A 21,107-nucleotide genomic window follows, 5' to 3' on the forward strand; every position below is an offset into this window, starting at 1 on the left:
AAGTCACTTGGAAGAGAAGAAGGCTCTCAGGGAGTGACAGGACTAGGGGAATGGAGCAAAGCTGGAGATGGGTAGGTTCAGACTGGAGGTGAGGAGAAGTTGCTGAGCATCAGAGTGGTGAGAGGCTGGAGTGGGTTGCCCAGGAGGTGGTTGAGCCCCCATGCCTGAGGTGTTTAAGGCAGGGAATATATTATACAATTTGTGCAATGCCTGAGCAATGAATCATAAACAAGCGAGGAAGGAATTTTGTGGTGTATATATATATTACTGCCAGCTGAAGTGAAAAATGCAAATAAAAGCTTTGCTGTGTGGTGATTAATTCTTTGCCAAACTTACAATGTAATGCTATTTTGTTTAGAGACAGAGTGATTGGTCTGATGATGACGGCTTGTGATTTGTGTTCTGTAACGAAGTTGTGGCCAGTTACCAGGCTGACAGCCAATGATATATATGCGGAGTTCTGGGCTGAGGTATGTGTGTTTCATTTATTTATTGTCTTTCCACATGGAAGCACCCAGGAAGAAGAAACCAGCTGCAAGTATTTTTCAATTACTACTTTAATGTGTGTGTTGTGAAGAGTGTTCATTGGTGCATGCGTGTGTTTTGTTGTTTACTCTGAAGCTATGTAAGCATTGGAGTTAGCTTCCTGACTTTCAGGCAGTGGTTTTTTTTCCTCTGTTAAAGATTAATTTATAAAGTACATCAGAGCATAAAATGACCAAGCAACAAAATCTGTAAAATTTTTTGAGTCTCTTAATTGTAGTCTTGTGAAGGATCTGTGCCCTTGTGGCCAAGAAGGCCAATGGGATCCTGGGGTGTATTAGAAAGAGTGCATCCAGCAGATCAAGGGAGGTTCTCCTACTCTACTCTGCCCTAGTGAGACCCCATCTTCAATACTGTGTTCAGTTTTGGGCTCCCCAATTGAAGAGGGACAGAGATCTGCTGAAGAGAGTCCAGCAGAGGGCTACGAGGATGCTTAGGGGACTGGAGGGCATGGCTGATGAGGAGAGGCTGAGGGACCTGGGGCTTTTTAGTCTGGAAAGAAGACTGAGAGGGGATTTGATAAATGTTTCTAAGTATCTGAGGGCTGCCAGGAGTGGGGGGACAGGCTCTACTCACTGCTCCCTGTGATAGGACAAGGAGCAATGGGTGTAAGTTGCAGCACAGGAGGTTCCACCTCAACACAAGAGGGAACTTCTTTACTGTAAGGGTCCCAGAGCACTGGCACAGGCTCCCCAGAGAGGTTGTGGAGTCTCCTTCTCTGGAGACTTTCAGGGACTGTCTGGATGTGTTCCTCTGTGATCTGTGTTAGATGGTGTTGTCCTGCTCTGGCAGGGGGGTTGGACTTGATGATCTCCTTGTGTCCCTTGCAACTCCTGACATCCTGTGAGCCTGTGATCTATTTATGTTCTAGAAATCCAAAATATAAAACCAGCCTCTACATAAGCTGTCTTGAAACACAGTTCTAGAGATGTAGTATGAGGCCAAGAAATACTAAAGTAAATATAACAAAGCTTAAAATTGTTGTGATCTGACCATTTTAATTTTCATTCTGAGCCAGCTCAACCACTGGGTCTCAGATAGATGTTTTTTCAATATATTGGGAGTTACTCCATAGATAAAGTGTACTGAGAACCGAAACAAGGCATTGAGCTATGCTAATGTAGTCATATTAATAAACAAACATGCAGTCTTTTACATGTCTTACACTGAGAAGTAAATGGCCTAAGAGTTTAAAATGGAAGTGACTAAGGATAAAGAGTAAATTCTGAGGATGTTACATAGAGTTGATATATGCAGCTGAAGTGTATTTTCAACACTGTGTTTTCAGAGCTGCTATTGCACGTGTGTATTATAAAATGTTCGTTTCTGTTCTGTGCCCTGTGGAAGTCTGCAGTGTTCAGTGGGCTTATTTCTGCTTTACACAGGTGTAAAATGGAAATCAGGCCCACAGAGTTCATGTAGCATGCATATAGTGTGGAGATTGTTCTTCTGCCCGTTGCATGTTCATTATGAAATGAAAGATATGCTTGTGGGTGTTTTTTGTTTTCACATGTTCTCCTTCTCTTAGTTATGAACAGTTCAGACTGCAATAAAGACTGTAGAGGCTCAGAAGTCTAGTTCAACAACAGAGTGAGGGGATGCAGTCTCAAGTTGTGCCAGGGGAGTTATGGGCTTGATATTAGGAGGAAGTTGTTGGCAGAGAGAGTGATTGGCATTGGAATGGGCTGCCCAGGGAGGTGGTGAAGTCACCATCCCTGGAGGTGTTGAAGGAAAGCCTGGCTGAGGCACTTAGTGCCATGGTCTGGTTGATTGGATAGGTTGGACTGGGTGGATAGGTTGAACTGAATGATCTTGGAGTTCTCTTCCAACCTCGTTGATTCTATGATTCTCTGTTCAAGTGAGTCCACACAGAATGATGGCAATCAGCAACAGAACAAGGGGGGACACAGTCTCAGGTTGTGCCAGGGGAGGTACAGGCTTGATGATCTTGGAGGTCTCTTCCAATCTAGTTGATTCTATGATTTTACAATTCTATGCTTTCTAAAACGTCAGCACTGGAAAGTAAGTGTTCCTATGAGTGATGTAATAGATGTATAATCTTGATGTACCTCACTGATTACATACTTAACTTTTTTTGTTTACAAGTAAAAGGATATTTTAATGCAAGTCTAGTGAATTCAGTGGAGAAAGAAGGATCAAACTGCTTTTTCCTACTCAAAAATAATAAAGATGGAATTTGGGACATGGCTGGAAAGGATGATTAAGGGACTGGAACCTCTTTCTTATGAGGAAAGGCTGAGAGACCTGGGGCTCTGTGGTCTGGAGAAGAGGAGGCTGAGAGGGGATCTTATTTATGTTTACAAGTATCTGAAGGGTAGGTGCCCAGAAGAAGGGGCCAGTCTCTTTTCAGTGGTGTCCTATGGTAGGGCAAGGTGCAACACACATAAACCGGAGCAGAAGGAGAAACATTTTTACTGTGAGAGAGAAAGAGACCTGGAACAGGCTGCCCAGAAAGGTTGTGGAGTCTACTTTTTTGGAGACTCCCCTTCTGCCTGGATGCGTTCCTGTGTGGTTGGCCCTAGGTGATCATGCTTTGGCAGGGGAGCTGGACTCCATGATCTCCAGAGGTCCCTTCCAACTCCTACCATTCTGTTATTTTTTCCTCGTATGATAATTGAGTCTGTCCAGAATTTAACCTGGTTTGTAATCCAAGGATGAGTTCATAAAGGTGGATCTTGTTACTTTGTGAAGCAAATATAAATCAGAAGGTTTTGATAGAAACTGAATTCCTAATTGGTGTTTTACTTAATCCTCTTTAAGAACAGGTTAACTGATACATGGCAGAAGTTGGGTACATTGTGATCCAGTCAGAATGGCTGACTGTTGTGGAGGCAGGGAATAAACGTGCCTGAGGCAGGAATTATACAAAATAGAATTATTTTATTTCCCTGTAACCTCATCCCCAAACTATATACAACATTAGTTTAGTTTATTAACAGATCCATCTAGGTCTAGGTCCAGCCTAGACCTCCCCCAACACAGCTTGAGACTGTGTCCCCTTGTTCTGTTGCTGGTTGCCTGGCAGAAGAGACTGACCCCCACCTGGCTACAGCCTCCCTTTAGGTAGTTGTAGACAGCAATGAGGTCTGCCCTGAGCCTCCTCTGCTGCAGGCTGCACACCCCCAGCTCCCTCAGCCTCTCCTTATAGAGCTTGTGTTCCAGGCCCCTCCCCAGCTATAAAACGGGCTCCTCCTTGGGCAGTTTTCTGAGATCACTTTATGCTGGTAACACATGCTATTTTAAATTCTGGATTTTTAGATTGATATGAAAGAGAAGATTATTTTTTGTTTTCCTAACCTCTGTCTATGCTCTTCCCCAGGGTGATGAAATGAAGAAAACGGGTATTCAACCGATTCCTATGATGGACAGAGATAAGAAAGATGAAGTCCCTCAGGGTCAGGTATGAACTCTCTCAGTGAAATGATCCATGTTTCTGGCATTACTGTAGCATGGATGGCAAAAAACATTTTAAATATTAATCGTAGAATCAGTCAGGGTTGGAAGGGACCACAAGGATCATCTAGTTGCAACCCCCCTGCCATGGGCAGGGACACCCTACCCTAGAGCAGGCTGCACACAGCCTCATCCAGCCTGGCCTTAAACACCCCCAGGGAGTGTTACATTTGTCCATGGGGTATGTGGCTGCTGAATTCTATGTTCTGCGTGCAAAAAAGGATTTATCTTTTTCAAGTTGCAGTAAAAACTTGTTTTCAGATGTTTACTTAAATGACAATGTGCTCTTTGCTGTTGTCACCTGTTCCTTTCTTTCTACATGCAGCGGCCTGCGATTTTGAGAAGTGTCATCTCAATAGGACCTTTTTAGCCCTTAGCTAAAAGATTTCTCTCTTTTATCCTTAATGCAATATGAACTTCATCACCTGCTGCTGGTTAAAATATGCAGGTACAAATTTCAAAATATTTGTGATTTTTGACCCACACTTCTTCATTTCATAAAAATAACAACCTGAAGAATGTATTGGGGATGAGCAGAAATGAATAAGGCTGTGTTTCTAGGTGCCTCAACTGTCTGATTTTCAGGCTCTGCTACGGGTTTTCCTTCGCCCAGCTGTGCAGAAGTGGCTGCTCTTTGTGTGCATGTGCTTTCACTTACGGAAAATGGATATTTTTGTAAACAGAAATTCGAGGGAAAAGAAGTCTTTGAACTAACTTTTGACAGCAAACACAAAAGCTGTCTTGTCCTTTGGCAGATCTGGGCAGATAAAAATACAATAAAATTCTCTGTTGTCCATTGATGTACATATAGAGATATATGTAAGGTGGGTTTTTAATTTCAGTGCTCTCTTGTCCTGTAATGGTCAGTAGTTCACACTCAGGAGGCATTTAATGAACTGTGAAATTAAGGATATTTAAAATTAATTAGAAATTGCAAGGTATCACAAAATCAATCTAGATTAATTATCTCCTAAGCAAGACTGGAAATTTTTATCTTCTGATACTTTATTCCATATGCACTACTAGTGCTGTCTACAACTACCTAAAAGGAGGCTGTAGCCAGGCAGGGGTTGGTCTCCACTCCCAGGGAACCAGCAACAGAACAAGGGGACACAGCCTCAAATTGTGCCAGGGGAGGTCTAGGCTGGATGTCGGGAGGAAGTTGTTGCCAGGGAGAGTGATTTGCATTGGAATGGGCTGCCCTGTGTCCTCCTAGGGCTTATTATCAAATGCTTTGGTCACGATACAATACTGGTGTTTCACTAAAAGTCATTGAAACACTCCCCACTGATAAAGGGATCACAGTACACTACTGTAACTATTGTGAAAGTCTGTCTTAAATGAGTGGTGTTATAATGGATCTGAATTTAACCTTTTATCCTCACTAATATAAAAGTAGCATTTTCTAAAAATTGCCTTGTGTCATAACAGTTGAGCTGCAACATGGCAGCTGTCACAGGCCCTTAAGCCTGTATGAATCACATATCCTTGATGTTCTCTAAATAGATTTGAATGATACTGGTGAAATACATCACTGAACCACATACATGAGAAGAAATTACAAACCAGTTATTGATCACACTATTCACCTTTTAGTAACTTTCCAAAGGTGCCAAGCCCTTAGTGTCTTAAGTAAATTGAGCTTTGAAGTGCATATTCAGGAGGACATCAGTCCAGAATCTGACCATAGTGTAGCAATGCTGCACAACTTTCCTTTTCAAGAGAAATATTTCATCACAAGAATAACCTTTGCAAAAATGGCTCCACCACCTGCACCCACTTCCTGCCACTAGTGACACAAAAAAGCCAGAGAGATGCTGATCAAATTAGTTGAATTGATTAAGAGCTTCTCTAGAAAATCCTGTTGGAAACAGCCAGACTAGTCATAAAAGACACACGGGTAAGTGTGATGGTTTGGGTGTTACCTGCCCCCCCACTCTAATGAAATCCCCCAGACTAGACTTAGCCAAGCTGGAAATTAGGGAATGAAGCTTTCAATTTACAGCTTAGCACAATATACAAGCAGATATTTACAATATCTACAACTATAGACAGAAATAGACAAGGTAAAAAGTAATACAGAGACAAAACAGCCCTCCCAGAAACCAGAGTCCCCAGGAGGGGCTCTAAATCACTCTTTCACCTCCTTTGCACCCCTCTACCTTATCCCAGAATTTGCCTTATGTGCAAGGTGAGTTTGGAGGATCGGCCAAGGGGAAGTTAGAAAGCACAAAGATGTGTTACACAGAAAGCAGGGTAGGGAGAAAAGTACAGATACTAGCTACAGCAGAGAGCCACTGCAGCTGTGTTATCTATGTTTGTGCTCTTGTTTTTATCCATCTCAGCAAGCCTGTGAGTGCAGCAGACATCACCATTGTTTCCTTTCACAGCCTGTAATCTAATTTCTCTCACTAGAATATTTCAGCTAGCCTCTAAACTAGCACAGTAAGCAACTCATAATTGCCAGTGACTTCACTGTCAGTTCTTAATTGTAAAGTATTCAGGTATTAAATGAAGATGTAGAAATATGACCACATATAATAACTAAGGAAGTAGTCAAGAACTTTTGGCTAGCTCTCTCTTAACTGTCAGTGTTGTAGTATGGCAACATTTAACTGCTCTTTTTCTTTTGCTGTTGTTTTTCATAGATTGGTTTCTACAATGCTGTAGCGATCCCATGTTACACCACACTTGCACAGATCTTTCCTCCAACTGGGCCTCTACTTCGAGCATGCAGGTGGGTAAATGTGCAAGTTTTTGCAGAACACATAGCTTGGTGAAGGAAACGTGCAAATATGCTTTGCAAGTTTCTCTGGAAATACAGCCTTCTGGTCTTAGAATTTGCATGCAGATAAATAGGGATGTGCATCTTGGGTCAATCCATGCTGCAACCCAGAGGCAGGGAGTACTGGCTGGGACTATCCAGCAAATAGTCTCAGCCAGCTCAGCTGATCTACAGGCACAGCTGATTAAAATGTCTTTTGTGCTAAAAGCATTTAGAGATAAATGAGTTCAGTGCTTATGTATCCTTGTCTAGCCTGGTTCAGTGCAAATTCTTTGTGTGTCCTTTTTACTTCTGCATGGTTCTCAAAATTAAGATTGGCTAGAATTTGGTTTCAATCAAAAAACTTGGGTTTGACATGTGGCTTTCTTTCATGTTAAAACACTTTTGTTAAAAAACAGAAGAAAGATGTCCAGAATATTCAGTAATTGGGACCATAAGAGTAGTACCACTGGGATGTGGGAGAGACATATATAACTTTATCCTATCTATCAGTTGGGATGTTGCTTGGGACCTTCTGAAAAAAAGGCAAGGCTCCTTAACCAATTGGCTGCTGTTGCCCTGGTATGATTATGGATCTCTTTGTAGGTAGTTCAGTCTAGTAATTATATCCTGGACCTAAGCAAACTTTCCTGACAAAACCTGAAACCAGTTGTGATGGTTAGGGTGTTCCCCACCCCCCCACACTTAAGAAAATCACCCAGGCTAGACTCAGCTGAGCTGGAAATTAAAGAATGAAGCTTCCTATTTACAGCTTAGCACAAGATACAAGCAGGTATTTACAACATATACAGCTATAGACAGAAATATACAAGTTGAAAAGTGATGCAGAAACACAACAGCCCTCCCAGAAACCAGAGTCCCCAGGAGGGGCTCCCAACCACCCTTCTGCTTCCCTTCCACCCCTCTACCTTATGCCAGACTTTGCCTTACGTTCAAGGTGAGTTTGGCCAAGGGAAGTGAGGAAGCAGACAGATTAGTTAGCAAATTAGGGAGAGAAGTGCATGCAGCCAGAGCCCAAGAGCAACTCTGTTATCTGTCTTTATGTTCTTGTTTTTATCCATCTCAGCAAGCCTGTGAGTGCTGTAGACATCACCATTGTTTCCTTTTCACAGCCTGCCACCTAATTCTTCTCACCAGAATATCCCAGCTAGGCTCAAACTAGCACAAGCGTGTTTCATGCAAACGTTTCAATTCAATGTAATTGGTACTTTCTAAACAAAAGCATTTGATTCATAAAATGCCAGCAATCTGATCATGTCCAAGTGATTCCTAGTGATGAGATGTTGTGCTGAGGGATATGGTTTAGTCAAGGACTTGTCAGTGTGAAACTAATGATTGGACTCGATGAGCTTGAAGGTCATTTTCAATCTAAGAAATTCTGTGAAGCCCAAATGTTCAAACAAGATTTGTGATTTTTTTAGTATTTGGAATAAAATCAGGTGAACATCTTAAATGAAAGTGCAGTATACACCTTAAAAGAGAGATGTAAAAAGGATACAAGTCTGAGGCACAGTTACTGTGATGAAATTGCCAAGATCTGCCTTTTTCAAGCAGTCTGGCTAGGTGATCCTTAGATTAGTCTTTGGTCCTAAGAAAGTAGCTTGGCCACCTGGGCACACTGCTGGCTCATGTTCAACTGGCTGTCCACCTACACCCCGAGGTCCTTTTCCACCAGGAAGCTCTTCAGACACTCCTCCCCCAGCCTGTAGGGGGCTGCTGGGGGTTGTTGTGGCCAAAGTGCATGACCCAGCACTACTTGTTAAACCTCATGCCTTTTGCTTCAGCCTGTTGCTCCAGCCTGTTCAAATCCTTCTACAGAGCCTTCCTACCCTACAAAGTCATACAGATGTGTTACTGAGAGGTAGTCTGAGATTTTGGAAGTTTTCTAACTGCTTCCACTTTGCAATCCTTGCTTAGAGGTACATTTCTTCAGCTGTATTGATGTCTGAAAGCTAAATGGTCAGTTATTCAATCCACATAACTGGAACTCAGATTGTCCTTTGCAAAACTGTTCTCAGAGCTTTATGTTATTTACGTAACTAAGCAGCATGAACTCTAACACCCAGCATTAGAAAGGCAGCAGCACTTACTGTGAATGTTTTCAATTACTTGTTTCTTCTTAGGCTAACAGACATTGTGAAGCTGCTTTAGAGATGTGAACATTTTTATTTCTTCTGAATTACTATTTGTCAACATCTGAGTGCACTTTAACTCACTAGATCAGTATCTATATACTGTTAATATGAAGTGCCTTGCAGAGTCTGATTAATAAAGTAACTTCAGCACTGGATGTGAGAGAAGTTGTTACTAGCACAATTATATGGGAGGTCTTAAAAATGGATTTGTATTTATTGTAGAACCATTTGCACAAACCTGCCAATACCTTCAGTAAGAAGCTAGTATTACTTTTCCACTCAAATTGAGTGCTTAAGACTGAACAGCATTGCTCCATTCCCTAATCAAGGACCCAGATATAACTTCAACTCCTCCAGTTACTAAAATGTGTGTTATTTTAAGGCTTAGGTTATTTTTGAGTGTTTCAAATAGCTGATTTTGTGCTTACACTTCTTTTTCCTTTATTTTTGATGTGTAGCTGTGTGAGGAGAGGAATAGAGCCTCACTCCTGTTTGCTATTGCTTCAGCTGCTGACTGAACCAGTTTTGACATCACCCCTTTGCCAGTGATACTTGTTCTTGAAACACAGTATTTAAGCTGCTGTGTCCTTGAGTTGTCTGAAATGCAGACACCAGCTGCAAATAATAGCAGCAGAATCAGCCAAGGCAGCATGTCAGCATCAAGGTTTTTATTTTAAGAGCCTCTGGGCATTTATTCCAGACACTTAGGAGCCAGAGCTTCAGTGACAGCACAAAGGCAAATGAATCACATTAGCTACATCTTTTACCAAAAAAGAAAACTGTCAGTCCCTAATTTCCACAAGGTAAAGTAGCAGCTAAGCACCTAGGAAGTTTTCTTGCCTGGTCATTTGTTCCATACTTGTTAATATTCTGGCGGCATTCTATGCAGGTCAAAACTACCAACCATCTGTGTTTCAGTGTCCTATGTTATGTAGTCCAAACACTCCGTAGGCTTACCAAAGTGGTAAGCCTATTGACAGTTATTTTGAAGATGAGGTGAAGTGATTTTTTTTCCCTTTAATTTAGACCAACGAATTCTCCTTCGCCTTCTGGTCTTTCAATTTTGTCTGAAATTGATATAGTTTAAAATAGAGGTTATTCTTCCCTTATGCTCAGCACTGCTCAGGCCACCCCTTGAGTGCTGTGTCCAGTTCTGGGCTCCTCAATTCAAGAGAGATGTTGAGATACTGGAATGTGTCCAGAGAAGGGCAACAAAGCTGGTGAGGGGCCTGGAGCACAGCCCTGTGAGGAGAGGCTGAGGGAGCTGGGGGTGTGCAGTCTGCAGCAGAGGAGGCTCAGGGCTGACCTCATTGCTGTCTGCAGCTACCTGAAGGGAGGCTGTAGCCAGGTGGGGTTGGTCTCTTCTGCCAGGCAGCCAGCAACAGAAGAAGGGGACAGAGTCTCAAGTTGTGGCAGGAGAGGTCTAGGCTGGATGTTAGGAGGAAGCTGTTGTCAGAGAGAGTGATTGGCATTGGAATGGGCTGCCCAGGGAGGTGGTGGAGTTGCCATCCCTGGAGGTGTTCTAGAACAGCCTGCATGAGGCACTTAGTGCCATGGTCTATTTGATTGGCTAGAGCTGGGTGCTAGGTGGGACTGGATGATCTCAGAGGTCTCTTCCAACCTGCTTGATTCTATGATGCTATGATTCTATGATTTTGGCTGTGTATCTTACTGCTATTTTCCTAGTTTCAGGAAAAGGACCTACAAATAGTGTGAGTTCAGTTTTTCTGATCCTTGGTGCCTGAGTGCTGTAGGCTTAGGGCTGGACCAAATGATCTCTAGAAGTCTTTTCCAACCCCTATCATTCTGTGATTCTGTTAGCTGAGTGACAGTGCTGTATTAATGCTCTCTTCATGACTTCCAAATTGGCCTGGAGCACAGACGAATCAAGTTTCCGTCTGCCTGGAGAAAATGGTGTAGGTGTCCCCTAGAGGGCACCAGCTTCCTTCAATAAACTCATTAGAGCTACCTTCCCCCATCTACACAAAATAGAGCTTTTTATCGTCTCACCTGTTCTCTGTGCTTTCCACTCATTATTTGGTGCTTTATCAACTGTTTTGGCAAAGCTGTGACATAAAAATTAGAAGAGATCTGCCACATAGAATCACAGAATCAGTCAGAGTTGGAAGCGACCACAAGGATCATCTAATTCACAGTATCACAGTATCATCAGGGTTGGAAGAGACCTCATAGATCATCAAGTCCAATCCTTTACCACAGAGCTCAAGGCCAGACCATGGCACCAAGTGCCACGTCCAACCTTGCCTTGAAGTGCCCCAGGGACGGCGACTCCACCACCTCCCTGGGCAGCCCATTCCAGTGTCCAATGACTCTCTCAGGGAAGAACTTTCTCCTCACCTCAAGCCTAAATCTCCCCTGGTGCAGCCTGAGGCTGTGTCCTCTCGTTCTGGTGCTGGCCACCTGAGAGAAGAGAGCAACCTCTCCCTGGCCACAACCTCCCCTCAGGTAGTTGTAGACAGCAATAAGGTCACCCCTGAGCCTCCTCTTCTCCAGGCTAACCAATCCCAGCTCCCTCAGCCTCTCCTCGTAGGGCTGTGCTCAAGGCCTCTCCCCAGCCTCGTCGCCCTTCTCTGGACACGCTCAAGCATCTTAATGTCCCTCCTAAACTGGGGGGCCCAGAACTGAACACAGCACTCAAGGTGTGGTCTGACCAGTGCAGAGTACAGGGGCAGAATGACCTCCCTGCTCCTGCTGACCACACCACTCCTGATGCAGGCCAGGATGCCACTGGCTCTCTTGGCCACCTGGGCACACTGCTGGCTCATGTTCAGGTGGGTATCAATCAGCACCCACAGATCCCTCTCTGTCTGGCTGCTCTCCAGCCACTCCGACCCCAGCCTGTATCTCTGCATGGGGTTGTTGTGGCCAAAGTGCAGCACCCTGCACTTGGAGCTATTGAATGCCATCCCATTGGACTCTGCCCATCTGTCCAACCCACCTTGCTGTGGGCAGGGACACCCTATCCTACAGCAGCCTGACCACAGCCTCAGCCAGCCTGGCCTTAAAAAACTCCAGCCATGAGGCCTCAACTACCTCGCTGGGCAACCCATTCCAGGCTCTCACCACTCTCATGCTCAACAACTTCCTCCTCACCTCCAGTCTGAATCTCCCCACCTCCAGCTTTGCTTCATTCCCCCCGGTCCTATCACTCCCTGACAGCCTAAAAAGTCCCTGCCCCAGCTTTTTTGTAGGCCTCCTTCAGATCCTGGAAGGCCACAGTAAGGTCACCTGGGAGCCTCCTCTTCTGCAGACTGCACAGCCCCAACTCTTTCATTCTGTCCTCATAGCAGAGCTGCTGAAGGCCTCTGAGCATCCTTGTGGTCCTTCTCTGGACACACTCCAGCACCTCCACATCTCTCTTGAATTGAGGAGCCCAGATCTGGACACAGCACTCAAGCTGTGGCCTGACCTGTTCTGAGTACAGGGGAAGAGTCACCTCCCTTGTCCTGCTGGCCAGACTGTTCCTTATACATTAGACTTCTCATTAGACTTCCCTACAGTATAAGCTTCTCCCTGCAGGTATTTTCAGAAATTACCTACGAATGCAGTACTCAATGACTTCAGAGCTCATCATTCTCCAGTCAGCATGAACATGCCTTTTTGTCTGTAGAAAACATTTTCTATGTATAGAACTTTCCCAATTCAAATTCTAATTTACCTTCAGACTTTAATTAAGCTGACCTCTGTCTGAGCTACCACTGAAGAAAAGATGTCTTACAAGGATCTAAATTACAATACATGGCATTGTTTGAGACAGCTATAAACTAGCAAAGCCAAAAAGGTAGTGTACCATAGTATGCAAGTGCACAGTGACTGATAGCTGAAAGAACTGAGGCAGAATATCTTTACTTCAGAACATCTTTACTATCCTTTGCACTCTCCTGATCCCAGGACTTGGAGGTGACAGCCTCCATCTTCAGGAAAAATGAGTCACACTATGTATGAAGGGGCTGAGATGGCTGGGAGCAGAACGGGTGAGACACAGAGTGGGTGATTGGCAGGGCAGACACAAGAGGCATCAGGGTTCTAGAGCTTGCTTGTTTTGCACTGAAGAGCTCAAATGGGGTAACTGAGACATGTTTTCTAACTGCATTTTACAGAGTTTTTGTGAGCCAGCAGTGTGCCCAGGTGGCCAAGAGAGCCAATGGCATCCTGGCCTGCATCAGGAGCAGTGTGGCCTGTAGGACAAGGGAGGTTATTCTGCCCCTGTACTCAGCACTGGTCAGGCCACACCTTGAGTGCTGTGTCCAGTTCTGGGCTCCTCAAGTCAAGAGATGTTGAGGTGCTGGAATATGTCCAGAGAAGGGCAACAAAGCTGGTGATGGGCCTGGAACACAAACCCTATGAGGAGAGGCTGAGGTAGCTGGGCCTGTTTAGCCTGCAGAAGAGGAGGCTCAGGGGTGATCTTATTACTGTCTGCAACTACCTGAAGGGACATTGTAGCCAGGTGGGGGGTGGCCTCTTCTCCCAGGCAACCAGCAATAGAACAAGGGGACACAGTCTCAAGTTGTGCCGGGGTAGGTCTAGGCTGGATGTTAGGAGGAAGTTGTTGGCAGAGAGAGTGATTGGCATTGGAATGGGCTGCCCAGGGAGGTGGTGGAGGTACCGTCCCTGGGGGTCTTCAAGAAAAGCCTGGATGAGGCACTTAGTGCCATGGTCTGGTTGATTGTTTAGGGCTGGGTGCTAGGTGGGACTGGATGATCTCGGAGGTCTCTTCCAACCTGGCTGATTCTATGATTCTGTGACTCAGTTGCACCAACAGGTATTTACTCAACTGCAATAACAGCTGAATACTAAGGAGTGACCAGAAAACACGTTATCATTTAATTACTAAATCACTAATTTTAACCTAATTCCCATATACATCCACAGCACATCACCCATATGTAGAACTTCTGCTTGAAAAAAAATCATTGTAGACATCATTTAATCTTTTTCTTAACCTCACAAGAGGTAACTTCAGTTCTCTTTTACACCAACCGCCTGCTATCAAGGTTTCCAGAGGTTTCCAGTCTTCTTCCATTCTTTCCATATCTTAGTGCTTCCCACATGACTTCTTCTGAGAGCAAAATCACTTAGCTTTTACAGTGCTTCAGTCAGCCTTACTTTTAATCCATGTCTGACACTGCTGTGCCTCTTCTGGGAATACGAAATAGTATATGCAATATACTCAAGAAGAGAAACAAAACAGGAACATGATTCCACCTCAGGAAACTGTAAGTGGCTCCCTCATCTTACATGAAAAAAGCACTTGGGTGCTTCAGGCTAACTGGGCACAGCTGTGGACAACAGATAGTCCTGTACTATTGTTTTCCATTCCCAGCGAAAGCTCCAGTGCCTAACAGGTTCCCCTATCTATTCTGCAGGACAGAGTCAATGGCATGTGAGGCTAGAGTCAGGAATTCCCTAATGAATATGCTTTTAAAAGACTTTACATTACATTTCATATAATATACTGCAGAATGTTTCAAATTAAAGAGTTTAGCTCATCCGTACCCACAGCACATCTCAGAAGGAATTAGGAGGTAGGGCATATTCTTTCCCTTTTTTCCTCTGACACTTGTGAGGCAATGATTAACTAGTCTTGCTGCTATGATTAACTAGTCTTGCTGCTATGATTAACTAGTCTTGCTGATATACTCATGATTTTCTGTCAAGTATCTTTTTAAACCTCAATCAGGAAAATGGAAGCACAGGAACTCCAAATTTGTTCGTGTAAAACTGCTTTTCCCTTACTGCCAATCAAGTGTTCCTAACATTTCTTTTTCTTGTGAGCTGTTTTCTAGTCAGGCAGTTAATCTTTCTTTTCTTCTTTTGCTTTCTTTGGTTTGGTATGTGGGTTGGAGGTTTTTTTGTTTGTCTGATTTGGTTTGTTTTCTGTTTTGCCTTTCCCCCCGCCCTGCGCTCTGGACATCCACTACGTCCAGAGAGTCAAATCTTGGCCAGAGACTGCACAAAAGTAATCTCAAGTGAACAGCAGGTCTCAGAGACTAGACTTGCTTTTAGAGAGCACAGAGAGTAGCACTTACCCTGCTGACTTCTTTAGGAGTTGATTCATCTAAGAGGAAATAAAGCACACAATTAGAAATGGTTGAAGAACACGAATGAAGAACAGTTCTTGCCCTGTTGTACAAAACTCAATGAAGCACTAGGATAAAGTACTGAAGAATGCTGTCCTGAATTCTTAAGAATACAAAATTTCCTACTTACATTTCATAAATCAATTCACAGACTAGCTAAACCCATGTCTTGTATCATGCTACTGCATTTATATTCCAGCTCATTAAGACAACTATCAGTGTGCCACAGTCTGAGAAGTAAAAGCCCTTTGCTACAAAAAACCACACCAACATCCTACATACACAAGCAATATAGTGAGCAGACTCAGGTGTTGTGTTCTGCAAAGAATCTCTTCCTATTGACTTCTTGGGAAGTGGAAAAAAAGCCTTGTGACCTTAACACTACCAGAAAGGATCACTGGTGCGATCTAGCAGAAGACATTAGAAGCAAATACATCACAGAGTTTACATCTCTATGTCTATGTTACCCTTTCGAACGCGAGCAGGCACACACGCATGTTTGTAATCCACCACAGGCAGAACACCAGAGCACTAGCTAAAAGACTGAGTCCTGTTTCTGAACACAAAGGGAAAGCAGCTGTTCAGCAAGAAGACATCTGCCACAGGAAAGATTCCAAAGTCCACTTCAATCACATCAAGAGCAGCTTAAACACAAAGCTCCAGTTGGTTACCTGTTTCTGAAAACACACAGGGAACTATTTGTAACGTTTTAGTTGATAATAAGAATGAAAGGACTATGCTTTGGAAATTAATTTTAAGTCACCAAAATACTTTTTAGAAGAGATTCGAGACCAAATTTCCAAGGAAAGGACTCTCAATAATCAGACCAGTTTCTTCCCAAGCTCGGGTGATACCAGTATTTCTGATATTTCACAGGTTTGGGTGAATGTTGGTCTTCTCCTCCCCTCAGTTAAAGGACATGCCAGTAATCTGCACATGCAGAACGCAGAGGTGAACTTCCTTGGTCTACTGAAGGTGTTTCCGTTTGCAGTGCAATGTATGACACATAACTGGCAATGTGCAGTGATCACAGAGCCATCTTGACTGGACAAAGCAACATACGAGTTACAAGAACAACTAAAGTTAGACTCCAAATCTATCTCCCCTACTACCTTATTTCATGGAATTATAGAATCAGAGTTGGAAGGGACCACAAGGAGCATCCAGTTCCAACCCCCCTGCCATGGACAGGGACACCCTACCCTAGAGCAGGCTGCACACAGCCTCAGCCAGCCTGGCCTAAACACCTCCAGCCATGGGGCCTCACCCCCCTCCCTGGGCAACCCATTCCAGGCTCTCACCACTCTCATGCTCAACAACTTCCTCCTCACCTCCAGTCTGAATTTCCCCACCTCCAGCTTTGCTCCATTCCCACTAGACCTGTCACTCCCTGGCAGCCTAAAAAGTCCCTCCCCAGCTTTTTTGTAGGCCCTCTTCAGATCCTGGAAGGCCACAGCAAGGTCACCTGGGAGCTTCCTCTTCTGCAGACTGCACAGCCCCAACTCTTTCAGTCTTTCCTCATAGCAGAGGTGCTGAAGGCCTCTGAGGATCCTTGTGGCCCTTCTCTGGACATGTTCCAGCACCTCCACATCTTTCTTGTAATGGGGTCTCCAGAACTGGATGCAGTACTCCAGGTGGGGTCTCAGCAGAGCAGATTAGAGGAGGAGAATCACCTCCCTCCACCTGCTGATCACACTTCTGCTGATGCAGTCCAGAATCTGGTTGGCCCTCCAGGCTGCAAGTGCACACTGCTGGCTCATGTTGAGCATCATGTTCACCAGTGCTCCCATGGCCCTCTCCTCAGGGCTGCTCTCCAGCCAGTCACTCTCCAGCCTGGATTTGTGCTTGGGATTGCCTCCACCCAGATGCAGGACCTTGCACTTGTTCTATTTGAATGTCCAGAAATTGGCTTGTGCCAACCTCTGCAGCCTGTCCCTCTGAATGGATCCCTTCCCTCCAGTATGTCTGCTGTACCACACAGCTTGGTGTTATCAGCACACTTGCTGAGGCTTCACTCAATGCCTCTGTCAATGTCACTGACAAAGATGCTGAGCGAGGCTGGTCCCAGGACTGATTCCTCATGGGCTCTGCTTGTCACTGGCCTCCAGTTGGACATGGACCCATCGACAGCCACTCTTTGGGTGTGACTGTCAAGCCAGGTCTTTATCCATTTTATGCTCCACCCATCAAACCCACGTTTCCCCAGCTTGGAGACCAGGATGTGGTGTGGGACAGTGTCAAAGGCTTTGCCTAGGTCCAGGTAAATGACATCAATTGCTTGCCCCTCATCTATAAATGGTGTGACCTTTTCATAGAAGGCCACCAAGGTTGTCAGGCAGGATTTGTATTTATATACACCCTAAACCTTGAAGTATAGTACAGCAGACAGTATTGTTAGGAACAAATTCTGTTGTGCCAGTGCTTTACCTCTGACTTTTTTTGCATCTCCAGGGACAATCTCAACCAGTGGGAGAAAGTAACAAGAGGTGAGGAAGCCTCCATATGGATTTCCTCTCAGTCCCTTGCTCCTGGGACCTCAGATTCACTTCCTGTGAAGATCGACGACTGAGCAGCAGCAGCCACTGCCGCTTTCTTTAACCTGAAAAGCATCCCTCCTTGAGATGGGGATTGGTTTTTCCTTTTGTCTCGTTTTTATTTGAAAGCAAAACAAAGCAAACAGAAACAAAACAACACACACACACACAATAAAAGGAAGAGGAGAATCTACAGAATGCCAGCAAAGCAGCAGATGTGCTTAGGAAGGTAACACCCATGGAGTTACCTCAGCTAAGTGACACTGGCAGCCAGTCTCCTGACCTACATCAGTGACACAGCGTGATCAGAGGAAAGACGACAACCAAGATGTTTTGAAGTCAGCTATCAAAAGAGAACTTAGAACTTGTGAATACAAAAGACTGGCCTTATCTCATGGGCTACATTGCTGAGGCCTTAATTTAAAACTGATGGGGGGGGGAGGGTTGGGATGGGGGGATGGAATCTTAGGGGGTACTTCTAAATTGTATCTTTCTAGTAGAGGTTTCAATGGTACTTTTATTATACCGTACTGTGGCTGGCTTTAACACCAGTGTCACTTGGGAGTTCTTGGCTATAAATAGAACAATATATCCATTGCTGTTGTGAATATTTATGTGTGATCTACTTGTAATCAGTTTGAACTCCAGCAGAATCCTTAGAGACTCTAATTCATGCTTAGATTACAATGATTTCTCTTGCTGCAAACTAAGGGAAAACTGATTCAGGTTAAAGTTTTAAAGTACTTCATTAAGCATCATAATGCAAACTGTCTGTCAGTCACAAGGTAAATGCTGAAAGAACGAGTGGTGGTGCTTTGTTCTTCAGAAGGATTTACAAACCTAGGCAACTCCTTCCTTAAAACACTGGAAATACTGCATATTTATCTCTGATATGAGAGTCAAGTTTTGGGTTGGAGGTTTTGTATCCATAGAGACAGAAGAATCAAAATCTCAATGTGACAGCAAAGATTTCCTTGTTAGCACACAATTAAGTCATTTTTATTTGTTGCCTGATAAGTTGTGTCTTAAAAGGTATTAGAGGCATATCTGAAGTATGCTGTCTATTGGGTAATAAAAGCCTTGTTAGAAAAGTCAGATCAGATAAGAGAGATTGTGGTACCATCATAATAAATCAAAAATGGTTTTGTATTGACTAGTTTTTGTGTTGCACAATAACATTGCATGTCTTCTGCTGGGTTTTTTTCCCCCCATCCCAAGGTGAGCGGAATTAGAAAACTTCTCTTTTTGTCTGTTAGCTGTTTTCCCCTAGTTCAGCAAAATTTCCAGGCTTAGAACTGCCTCTTTTAGTGAATGAATAAGTGACTGAAGAAAAATACTCTTAAAATATTGTGTTTACAGTTCTGTGCTGACTTTGTCTTCAGCCTTACAAACTTAGGCACAGACTTTAAGGCATTACATTTAACGCTACTCTTCTTTCATGCAGTTGCACAGAGTATGTTCCAACAGCAGTTGATTTGCCTTTGTTTTTCTCTTCAAAAAGGAGAAAAAAAAATCTTCACATTGGTCGACACAGGAGGTGAAAACACAGTCTTTGTGTACCTTTCCCATACAGTCTATGCTGCGTTATATGCTTTCTCACAGGTAATGTAGTGGTTCCATGCTAACGAGGCCTTTTGTGTAACTGCAACACATAATAGCGTTGACTTAAAGACAGAACCCAGGCTCTCATTTTCCATCTCATGTGTGTTGAGCTGTATTGCTCTTACAAGCATGCCAGCTTATGGGTTTCATGTAAATGACTTGGCCTCTTGAGTTTTGCCTTCTGTTATGGTCGAGCACATAGTGGTATGTGTACAATAGGTGACACGTAATTGCATAGTGTATGAATGCACCCAAACCTTTGCAGTATGCAGATATTCCAGAGGCTGAGATTTCAATATGAGGTTATCTTATATGAATAATTCACACAGGTCACATAGCAGCAGCCTTGCAAGTTTGTTTGTTTTTTTCAGTTTGCCTTTTTAGTTCTAAGTACAGAAATTAATTGTTAACCACAGCAAACTATTTTGGAATTAAAAAGAAAATAAGCACCCCAAAACCAGTCAGGAAACAATTACAGCAAAGCAGAATAAATTGTATCTCATGCTGTGTCTTCAACTTTACTCCTTAGCAGTTCTGTTTTTAACTAAAAAATGCAACCTTTCATCCACTAAGTACTTGAGATGCCATCCATGGCGACACCATCTATGCTGACCATAAGAATACTCTCTGAAATTCAGGTACCCCAAAAACTGGCTGTTTTTTCCTGTGTGAGTTACATATTGTTTGCTGTTATTCTCTCTCTTTGGATGCTCATCTTAAAGTGTTGCAAAAATATTCCTTGTCACACTGTCTGTTGCAGAAAGCTTTGAATTAATCTTACGCTTATTGGGGGCAAAGATAATGTCACTACTTCTATTCTTTTCCATTCAAAATAGTTGTCAGTATCACATAAGATTTAGTGTTTTGAAGTTTGTTAATGCTGATACGTTACAGGTCTCTCTAGCAAATTTGTCAGATTGGCAATAAGTTGTTCTCTTACTGTTCCAAGCCAATCAGGTTGTTTTCTAGTAGAGAAATACCCAAACCACATCAAAATTTATGTTTGCTGTAGTATAATGTCCATTAGTATTAAAACTTTTGGCTCCAGTGTTTGTGGTTTGGTTTGTTTTCCTGATGTGGAAGAGGAGAAAGGTTATAACAAAATGTTACTTGCTGTTAGCAAATAGACCAAGAAAATGGCTGCAATGGGCTGGATTTTCTAAGCAAATTGAGTCTGTCAGCATTTACAGAGTTCAGATGCAAATGTATCTGTAGAGAAAAAAAAACTTAGATCCATACTTCAAAGTCAAAACCATGAAGGATTGAAACCTGATGTTGCATTCAGACTTCATGTCTGAAGCACATGTTAGGATTTAATTGTTCAAAATTCTGTCCTTGAACTCTAAAGAATAAGACATCTACATCTGTAAGACTTCTGGCTCATTAAGTTAAACTGCCAAAAGCCATTCCTTCTCATGTTTTTATCCTGTTAAAACTAGTCCTCCCCAAGATCAATAGGAATGCATGAGAAAACCTACTAGATTTCTGCTTCCCTGTGTTAGATTTTGTACTCCCACAACTACATTTTTTTGTTGTTAACAATTCCAATTTCCCTTCTAAGTCCAGTAAATATAAAAGCACTGAAGCCATATCTGAGCGTTTCTCATGTATTCTGAAATGGTGCCTGAAAGGTATGCACTAAGTGAGAAAATTAGTTGACATAGCATGATAATCATCTGGGATGTTGCATACTGCGCTGCAGCACTGACAGAGACACTGTTGTTCCAGTTAACCTATGAATTTTGTATTGTAGTGAAGCATTCTGCTGTAATGATCCAACTCATGGTAGTAGTCTGGGGTTGCTTTTTTCTTTTTTTTTTTACTAAGTAATTATTAAATAAATGAATAGGTTGGGTTTTTATAGTTGGAGTATTTGATAGAAGATATTTACATAGGAGGGGACATGCAGTGTGGAAATCATGTTTTTATATGG

The 21,107-nt window shown here is 43.3% G+C and overlaps 1 protein-coding gene and 1 long non-coding RNA gene across 5 annotated transcripts in view; one reads left to right on the plus strand and one right to left on the minus strand.

The window, feature by feature from the left end:
* PDE10A (phosphodiesterase 10A) overlaps window positions 1-17,616 on the plus strand; it is a 410,304-nt gene extending 392,688 nt beyond the window's left edge. For all 3 annotated transcript variants that reach the window (XM_064158232.1, XM_064158231.1, XM_064158233.1), the window contains exons 19-22: window positions 359-470; window positions 3,884-3,964; window positions 6,666-6,754; window positions 17,490-17,616. In XM_064158232.1, coding sequence (XP_064014302.1) covers window positions 359-470; window positions 3,884-3,964; window positions 6,666-6,754; window positions 17,490-17,607 — 400 coding nt within the window. In that variant the 3' untranslated portion in view covers window positions 17,608-17,616. The remainder of the gene's footprint in view (window positions 1-358; window positions 471-3,883; window positions 3,965-6,665; window positions 6,755-17,489) is intronic.
* LOC135183333 (uncharacterized) overlaps window positions 1-21,107 on the minus strand; it is a 541,852-nt gene that overhangs the window by 1,548 nt on the left and 519,197 nt on the right. Inside the window, exons 1-2 of one of the 2 annotated variants that reach the window (XR_010305519.1) lie at window positions 17,466-17,616; window positions 14,988-15,016 (exon numbers count right to left, since the gene is read on the minus strand). This is a non-coding gene — a long non-coding RNA (uncharacterized LOC135183333). Of the gene's footprint in view, window positions 1-14,987; window positions 15,017-17,465; window positions 17,617-21,107 lie in introns of those variants that run through there. The other variant, XR_010305518.1, reaches the window with a different exon arrangement.

This window comes from Pogoniulus pusillus, chromosome 18 (assembly GCF_015220805.1).
Source record: "Pogoniulus pusillus isolate bPogPus1 chromosome 18, bPogPus1.pri, whole genome shotgun sequence".
In the NCBI taxonomy this organism is placed as follows: Eukaryota; Metazoa; Chordata; class Aves; order Piciformes; family Lybiidae; genus Pogoniulus; species Pogoniulus pusillus.